Consider the following 10,223-nt stretch of genomic DNA (forward strand, 5'->3'; position numbering starts at 1 on the left):
CGCCATTTACCACACATCACTGGCGACGCCGTCAGTTCCAGCCATGCATAGACTTGGTTCTCCAGGCCATTGTAGAAATTAATGTTGAACGACGAAGAAGTGAACCCGAGACGAGAGTGCATATACAAGCAATACAAGCAACCGTGAAATCGAAGTACATTTCTCTGAAAGAAATAAAACAAAAAAGAAAAAAACGAATTGTTTATTAAAACAAATGAAGTGCATAGCAAGAATATATAATAAATTAATTAAATAAATCAAGAAAAAGAAATACAACAAGCTGTAACAAACAGATCTGCAAGCGTGTGTGCGTTTGTGTGTGTGAAAAAAGGAAGAAAAAGGAACAAAGGAAGAAGAAGAGCAGCACATACGGGAAAACAGGCAGGCAAGGCAAACGAAACGAATCAACAGCAAAAAGCAAAATTTTAGGTGTGACATGATTTTATTGCATGGAAAAAACGAAGAAGAAGCATAAAGTGAAGAAGAAGTTTTAATAAAAAACGAAACACACACAACAGAGTGTTGCGGTTGTTGAAGAAGAGATAAATAAATTATTGTTGTTAATTTAAAACAAAGAAAATTACAAAAACAACGCCTTTATTACAACAAAAAAATAAATTGGAAAATTCTCCATCGGAAAATAAACGGAAAAAAGAAACCCTCATACAACAAAACTATCAATGTGTGTGTAGTGTGCGAGTGTCGTCCCCCCTCTCCATCATCCTTGTGTGTTCTGTTTGTTGGTGTGTTCATCCATTCGTTCGATTCGATTACTGTGTATGAGTGTTGTGTGTGTTGTTTTGTAAGAAGAGATAAACCCCGTACATTCAAAGTCAGGCAGGCAGCCAGGCAAAGCGGCCATAGCAGCAAATACAGCAGCAACAACAACGATAGCAAGAATTTCAGCGGTGACGAATATTGCAGCAAGCACAAGCAGGCAAGGAACAGCGACGACGCCAACGCCAACAAACATTGTTATTCTGAAGTAGACGACAAGCAGCACAAAGCAAGCAGCCAAAGGCTATAAAACAAACGACATCATCATGCAAAACAGTCCTCGTTCCAATGTCAATGGAGCCATCTCCTCATTACCCAGCACTTTGGCACAATTGGCCCTCAGAGATAAACAACAACCTGCCTCCAATGTAACATCCACTAGTGCTCTCCTGGGCGGGGGCAACAGTTCCAGTGTCCTCTCAAAGGCAGCCGTCTTACAGCAGCAGGCCAATGGTTCGCCGGGTGGTGGTGCCGGAGACTCTTCAAATCTAGGCCACAATGATTCCAATAAGCTGACCACAGAATTACAAGAGAAAGAACAAGAAAATCAAAAGCAACAACTGCAACAGCAGCAGCAGCAATCACAGCCAAAACAGAAGCCACCATTGCCAGTACGCAATAAGCCCATGGAAATTGCAGGTTATGTCGGTTTCGCCAATCTGCCGAATCAGGTGTATCGCAAAGCAGTTAAGCGTGGCTTCGAGTTTACGCTTATGGTGGTGGGCGCCAGCGGTCTGGGCAAGTCCACTCTCATCAACTCCATGTTCCTGTCGGACATCTACAATGCCGAACAGTATCCTGGGCCATCGTTGCGTAAGAAAAAAACCGTTGCCGTAGAGGCCACCAAGGTGTTGCTGAAGGAGAACGGTGTCAATTTGACACTGACCGTGGTCGACACGCCCGGCTTTGGTGACAGTGTGGACAACACAAATTGTTGGGTACCCATACTGGAATATGTTGACTCCAAATATGAAGAATATTTGACAGCTGAATCGCGGGTGTATCGCAAGCAAATACCCGACAATCGTGTCCATTGTTGTTTGTATTTCATTGGACCCACAGGGCATGGCCTGAGGCCCTTGGATATTGCCTGTATGCAAAGTTTATCGGATAAGGTGAATTTGGTTCCTGTCATTGCCAAGGCCGACACTCTGACTCCCGATGAGGTGCATTTGTTTAAGAAACAGATCCTTAATGAAATTGCCCAGCACAAAATCAAGATCTATGACTTCCCCTCAACGTTGGAAGATGCTGCCGAGGAAAGTAAAACCACACAAAATCTAAGGACCCGTGTTCCCTTTGCGGTGGTGGGTGCCAATACCATTGTGGAGTTGGCCGATGGCAAAAAGGTGCGTGGCCGTCGTTATCCCTGGGGTCTGGTGGAGGTGGAAAACCTCTCACATTGCGATTTCATTGCTTTGCGTAATATGGTCATACGCACCCATTTGCAGGATCTCAAAGATGTCACCAACAATGTCCACTACGAGAATTATCGCTGTCGCAAACTCTCCGAGCTGGGTCTGGTCGATGGTAAGGCACGTCTGTCCAACAAAAACCCCCTCACCCAAATGGAGGAGGAGAAACGGGAACATGAATTGAAAATGAAGAAAATGGAGGCGGAAATGGAACAGGTCTTCGACATGAAAGTAAAGGAGAAAATGCAAAAACTTAAAGATTCCGAAATTGAGCTAGCCCGGCGTCATGAGGAACGCAAAAAGGCCCTCGAACTGCAGATCCGGGAATTGGAGGAGAAGCGTCGTGAATTTGAGCGGGAACGCAAAGAGTGGGAGGAGGTAAATCACATCACATTGGAGGAGTTGAAGCGACGCAGTCTGGGAGCGAACAGCAGTACGGATAATGTCGATGGCAAAAAGGAGAAAAAGAAGAAGGGTTTGTTCTAAGGCTTGTTTGTCAAAGAGGAGTAGTTGTGGAGTAGTAGTGTGTGAGAGAAGACTTAGTGGTTTTCTTTTTCCCCCCCCAAAAAAAAAACACGGCGAAATATTCTTAAAAAGCAAAAAAAAAAAAAAAACTAAACTAAAGAACAAAACAAAAGCACAGCAGTATTTTTTTAAATCCCCCTCTCCTTTCCTTTTTTGTTAAACTAGAGAAAGAGATGATGACCTACCCCGCCCAAAGAAATTTCGTTGAGCCATGTTTAATTTGTAAAACAACCGCCCTCCCTCAAAATTTTTGTATTATTATTTTGAATTATTGGAAGTAAAAAAAAAAAAAAATAAAATTAAGAAAAATTTAAACCTAAAAAACAAAATTGATATTTGACGCTATTAAAATAGTAAAACTTCTTTAGTAAGCAAAATAAAAATAAAAAAGAAAGAAAGAAATGGAATTTCAGCACAATTTCAAAATCAAATAAAACATGAAAAAAATCTTTAAAAATTAAACTGCCAAAATCTCCCAAATTTCTTCTCAAAGATATCTTTTATTTTTTTTTTTCATTGCTAAGCTATCGATTTACAATATTTTTTTATTTGTTCTTAGCTTTTAGATTTTATATAACGAAAACCCCCTCCTTTGCCGCTTAAAAATGAAAAAAGGATCAAACAATATTTATTTGTAGTCCTTTAAAAAAATATAATCTTATTTTTTTTTTTTTAATATATAACATTAAGTACATAAGGTATATAGTTGTGTTATAAATATATATATAAATATAAAACAAAACGAAAAAACATTAAAAACATAATTTTTGCAATATTTCCATTTAATATAAAAAACATGTATATGATGATAATTTTTTTTTTAATTTTATTGTTTAAATACAGGCTTTTTGTTGCACCAACCAACACCCCATACCTATACATATAATCGTTCATAAATATAATAATAAATTAATTTATTATTAATATTATTTTTCATTGTAGGCAATTGTGTTTAGTTAGTTGCCCCTCCCACAAGACATAAAACTTTTGTAAATATTCGAAAATAAAATAAAAGTTTTTTCAATGTTAAAAATATTTGAAAGCCAGCCTCCCCACCCATTATCAACCCTCGCCCGCCCATTTTTTTTTTGTAATTCGAATAAAATTAAACACTTAAAAATATATAAAACACAATCCTTTTTTTCTTTACTCTTCTTTCCAGAGCTGTACTACTAAAAAGACAAAAGGCAACAGTTGTTTATTTCCCCCTTCAAATTTTGTGGACCTGCCCCAAAATTGTTTTTTTTATTTATTTTTGCAAATTTAAAAAAAAGCTATAATAAAAAGTATCTTTCTCCAAATTAAGAGTAATTTTTGTGTGGTTAAAAAATGTAAAAAAAATAAAATTTTGAATATCATACCTCATGGGTCCATATAAAATCTTGATAGCCACCACATAACCACTCATACTTTTCAAATCAATAACAATTTTTGACTTTAGATGAAAAAAAAAATTATGTTATTGGAAAAAAAGTTGTTACAATTCAAAGGAAAGACATTGAACATCTTCCTGGACAAAATATGGGCAGTCAAAATTGCAGCTCACAGAAATTGGCTTCCTCAATACTTTCCGATTCTATAAACATATATTTTTTAAAGGATCCGTAGTAGTCGTGGATTCAGAATATTTAGGGATCCATATAGGCACTAATTTAAAAAATATATATTTTTTTAAGGATCCACATAAGGCGTATACTTTTTTTAAATATATGTTTTAGAAATCCATATAGGGAGTGGATTAAAAAAAAATAGGATCCATAAAAGGCGTGCGTTAAAAAAATATATGTTTTTTTGACGCGTGGATTTTAAAAAAAATTTTTTTGAAAGGATTTTTAAAAAATATTGAGCAAGGTTCCATACATGGCGTGCATTTAAAAAATAAATTTAGGGATCCATGAAAAAAATTAAAAAATATTTAAGGATCCATATAAGTTGAGGATTAAAAAAATATTCTAAATATAGGCACTAATTTAAAAAAAAATATGTTTTTTAAGGATCCACATAGGGCGTATATTTTTTAAATTAAAATTTTTTCGCGGGCCACATAAGGCGTAGACTTTTTAAATAATTTTTTTCGTGACCCTTATAAGGCGTGGATTTTAAAAAAAATATTTTTGAAAGGATTTTTAAAAAATATTGAGCAAGGTTCTATACATGGCGTGCATTTAAAAAATAAATTTAGGGATCCATGAAAAAAATTAAAAAATATTTAAGGATCCATATAAGTTTAGGATTAAAAAAATATATTTTTGATCGGATCCATATAAAGGTGGAGTTGTTTGGAATACTATTTATATTTTTTTATTCCAAATAGCAAGGATTAAAAAAATTTTTTTTTAAATATTCCAAAATAAGTGGATTTAATTTTACCCATATTTGTCGTTAACACCAAACAATAGTTACAGAATTGCACTGCTGGATAAAATTTCGAAATTCTACTAAATTTTTAAAACTACAGTCAGATTGGCTGTAATTCGAGATTTTAATTTGGATTTTTTCTGAACAAAATATATGAATCGATTTCAGTCATGGTTTTTTAGGTGTTGGGGCTTGATATTTCATAGGTTTCAAATTTCAGTATGTCTTCCAAAATCTCTTACTATAAACAAATTTTAAAAAGAATTTATGTGGTGATAGATTTTTATATGTATATGAAAATAAAGGAAATATTTAAAGTGAATAGACAAATGTGGCCCAAATCTTACATTGGACCAATTCTTATATAGGACCTTCGTTGAAAAAATGGTTTTCTATATTTTGACTCAGACTCTAATGATCGTAAAATCGGAAAAGTAAAACAAACCTTTTGCAAAAGCTTAAGCAAATAGAAATGGCTTTATGTTCTGCGGTCCGAACTTTCCAGAAAATCTGACATTTATTTGTAATTTCCAATTCCAATTGGATTTATACTATGCTACAGCGAATGATGTTGAAAAGTGTGAAAAAAGGATCGATATCAAAACCAGTGAGCGGAGTAGTATAGTCGGACGGGGCCGACCATACGATACCCTACACAATTTCCACGAAACTCTAACTTTCTGCGGATTTTTATTCCGAGCCTGGGCAATATTTCGTGATAGTTGCACCCTCTTGCCCGGTTAGAGGCCAACATCACCATAATTGCGGACCAGAAAAACCAACAAAAATTAAGTATTTGGTCCATTTTATTTGGTCATCATCGATCAGAACCCATTCTACATGCAAAATTTCGTGAAGATTGGTCCATAACTGTGGCCTGTATCTTGTTTACAAATTATAATGGACAGACGGACGGACGGACGGACACACATGTCTAGATCGACTATATGCTAGTCGAGATATGACGATCGGTATACTCAAATGTGGGTGTAGGACCAATATTTCGCGGCGTTACCAACTCTTGGGGCTGCACAAAGCTAAAAATATCCTGACAACATAGTTGTGTAGTAGGGTATAAAAATCGGATCTATAACAAATATTTCTAAAATGTTTGTATTTGGGAATATTGGGCGCCATGGACCAATATTGAAAACTTTTGGTACGGAATCAGAAAAAAGATATCAATAAACGGCAAATTCAAAATGCCGAAAATTAACGAGTGTCGTTAATTGGAGGTTTAATCTATCAGAATTCACAAAAGATTTGTTGTACAACGTTATAAAAAATTATATTCATTTTATAAAAAAAAAAAACTCATCCATTTCAATCCTATAGCTATTTGCTACACCTCCCTCATTTTTGGCAATTCTTTCTTTAATTATATTATTCGATAAAAAGAATTGGTGGATATACGTTTATTCCATTTCATAATTTGAACAAAATTCTGAATGAGTATTGTTGCTAAAGTAAGATTTTACTATTTTATTTCACACAAACACAAATTCCAAAAAAAAAAAATATTTTTTTATTTTTAACTTTATGAAAGTATAATATAATGGTACTCCTCTGACGAAATAAAAACGGAAGAGAATAAAATAAATTATGGAACAAAGAAATGCAAAGAAACAAACATTACAAATAAAATGAAATAATAAAATAAAACCAAATTATAATTAATAATGAAAAAATAATAAATAAATTTAAAAAGGAATATTAAACAAAAAATAAATTTAATGAATAAAAAATAAATAAGTAAAACTAGTAACGATTTACACTGGGCACTTTCAATTATATAAAATAAAATTGCCTTGTGTAAATCTGTACTAACACAATAGAGCCCAAGAAAAATCCCCATAAAACACATACAGTATGAACCAGATATAGGCAACGCAGTTAAAAAAAAAAAACTATAAAAATTACTTCAGGTCCAAAAAAAAAAAAAAAAATATTGACAAAATTTGAATGACCTAATTTAATTAAAGGGAAATTTTTGCTTAAGCAGTGTTAACAAATTGAATATACAGTGAACTCTCGATAATGTGACACTCAAACTGACATTAAAATGGTCGAATCGAATATGTGAACAAATTCGAAAATATGAACTACCCCTATATTTTGAATCATTACAAAATAAGTTTCAAACGACTGAAACAAAAAATAGTTTCAAATGTAATACTAAACGATTAAAAACATCTCATTTGGGACATTTTCTCTCTAAAAGGGAAAATTTTCTTAACTGGGAAAAATTTTATTTTTCAATATTTATGGAAATTTCTTTTAGAAAATTTCTATAAAAAAGAAAACAAAAAATTGCATTGAGGAAAAACTTAACAATTGTAAATTTTCTTGAAAATATTAAACAAAAGCAAAAAATTTCCCATCTTGGTGATTTTTTTCCTAATAAAAAAATGTGTTAATTTGAACATTTTCTTCAATAGAAGGGGAAATTTTCTTCACATGAGTGAAACAGTTATTTTTCAATATTTTTTAAAAATGTTTTTTTAATTTGGCCACTTCAGGACAAATTAGCACCAATAAAACTAAAACATCACATTTTGAAATTTTTTTCTCATTTAAGGAATTTTTCATCTTTTGGAAAATTTTCCCCATTTTGGGAAATTTTTCCAAATTTGGGGAATGTTGTTAAATTTGGGTACTATGTCACAAATTAGCATCAAAAACCTAAATTTTCCATTTTGGGAATTTTTCACAATGAGGGAATTTTTCCCCCATTATGGGAATTTTTTTCCCCATATTACGATTTTATATAAATAGACAAACATTTTAGCAATTACTTCCAATTGTTCTTAATTTGGGCACTACATGACAAATTAGCATCAACACACCTGTTAACCAGGGATCTTACGCGGATACTGTCCGCGGAGTGAAAGCACTTCTGTATTGTTTGTGGTGCATTTACACACTAATTTATTAATCTAAGAAGTATTACTTAAGAACTAAGTTGTACAATATGACTTAACCTATCTTAGACTAATGTGTAAAAGAGAGAGAGAGAGGGAGAGAGAGAGAGTGCATCTGCCATAACACATGGAGTGGACACACACAAATCTTTATCTCACATGTGGCAAGCACGCTACACATGCTTATCAGTCTGTAGTGAAGATTACTCCCCGTAATCTCACCCAAACATACCACATGTGGCAATAGAAAACTCCTATCTTATTCTAGTGTACAAACATTCAACAAGAAAATGCTCTTATCTTAAGTGGACTGTATACAAAAATAGATCCCAGTTTAACTAAATACTCTCTCCTTTACACAAGAGACCCACAGCAAGACATTCACTATCTTTATTATTTAAAAACCATGTTCGCTCCGTGAACAACACCTAAAATTTTTCATTTTGAAAATTTTCGATATTTGGGAATTTTTCCCCTTTTTTTTTGGAGATTTATTTTCCACATTTGTAAAATGTTGTTTTACAAATTATAACCAAAAAACTTAAAATTTCACTTCGTTAGAATTTTTTCCTCATTCGGGGAACTTTTTCCCCTTTTGGGAAAAGGTTTCCCCTAAAGGTAATAGAACAAAAATTTACCAAATACTTCCCAATTTTTTTTTTAATTTGAGTACTATATGACACATAAGGGTCAAAAATACTAAAATGTCCCTCTTTGGGAATTTTGTCCACATTTGGGGAATTTTTTGCCAATTCGGGAAATTTTTCATATATGCGGAATGTTTTTAAATTTTAGTATTACATAACAAATTAGCACCAAAAACTTCAATTCCCATTTTGGGTTTTTTCCACATTTAGGGAATTGTTTCTCCTTTTTGGGTTTTTTTTTGAATAGAACAAAAATTTACCAAATATTAACCAATTTTGTTTTAATTTGTGTACTATATGACACATAAGAGTCAAAAATACAAAAAATTCCATTTTTGGGAATTTTTTCCTATATTAGGAGAATGTTTCCCCCATTCGGGGAATTTTTTCACATTTGGGGAATGTTTTTAAATTTGGGTCCTACATGACAAATTAGCATCAAAAAACTACAAATTTCACATTTTCGGATTTTTCCCTATTTTGGGAATTTTTCTCCATACAGAATAGACCAACATTTTAGCAAATACTTATATTTTTTAATTTGGGTACTACATTTCACAAATATTAAAATTTCCAATTTGGGAATTTTCTCAAAATTTTGGGAATTTTTCCCCACTTGGGGAATTTTTCCACATTTCGGAAATTTTTCCGCATTTGGAGAATTTTTTCACATTTGGGGAATTTTTCCCTGTTATGGGATTCTTTTTTTTAATTTGCGTACTAAATGACAAATTAGCATCAAAAAAACTAAAATTTCCCATTTTCCGATTTTTTGTTCCAGATATGGGTAATTTGTACCCCATTTTGAGAATTTTTTCCTTGAAGGGAATTGTTGTCATAAAAACCTAAAGTTTAACGTTGTTAGAACTTTTTTCCTATTTGGGGATTGTTTCCCCCTTTTGGGAATATATTTCCCTTAAAAGGAATTTTGACAAATGACAAATTAGGATCAAAAATACTAAAATTTAACTTTTTGGGAATTTTTTCCACATTTTGGGAATTTTCCTCCATTTGGGGAATTTCTTTCACATTTGGGTAATGTTTTTAAATTTCGGTAATACATGACAAATATGGACTTAAAATTTTCGTTTTGGATTTTTTTCCACATTTGGGGAATTTTTTCCCTGTTTGGGGATTTTTTCCACATTTGGGGAATTTTCCCCCATTCGGGGATTTTGTTTTTCACATTTGGGGAATGTTTTTAAATTTGGTTAATACATTTCAGATGTGGACTTAAAATTTCCCTTTTGGAATTTTTTCCATATTTGGTGAAATTTTCTCCATTTTGGGAATTTTTTTCCACATTTGGGAATTTTTTTCCACATTTGGGGAATTTTTCACCTTTTAGGAAAATTTTTTCCTTAAGGGGAATTTTTTCTTCATATCATATTTTCTTCATATTTTTTCTATCATATAGAATAGACATTTGGAAAAATTTTCCCCAGTTTGGGAATTATTTCCACATTTGGGGAATTTTTTTTTTGCACATTTGGGGAATTCTTTCCCCTTTTGGGAAAAATTTTCCCTTAAAGGGTAATTTTTTCTTCATGGGGGATGTTTTTAAATTTGGGTAATACATA

The 10,223-nt window shown here is 32.8% G+C and overlaps 1 protein-coding gene across 1 annotated transcript; it reads left to right on the forward strand.

Annotated features, from left to right (window-relative positions):
* Nucleotides 1-1,033: 1,033 nt before the first annotated feature.
* Nucleotides 1,034-2,703, forward strand: LOC133337226 (protein peanut). The gene has a single exon (XM_061545477.1). It carries the CDS (start codon nucleotides 1,044-1,046, stop codon nucleotides 2,676-2,678), a length of 1,635 nt encoding a protein of 544 aa, XP_061401461.1. The 5' UTR covers nucleotides 1,034-1,043; the 3' UTR covers nucleotides 2,679-2,703.
* Nucleotides 2,704-10,223: the final 7,520 nt, after the last annotated feature.

Source organism: Musca vetustissima, unplaced genomic scaffold, assembly GCF_032173495.1.
Source record: "Musca vetustissima isolate MV318-11 ecotype Yass unplaced genomic scaffold, APGP_CSIRO_Mvet_v1 utg15442, whole genome shotgun sequence".
NCBI classification, from domain to species: Eukaryota; Metazoa; Arthropoda; class Insecta; order Diptera; family Muscidae; genus Musca; species Musca vetustissima.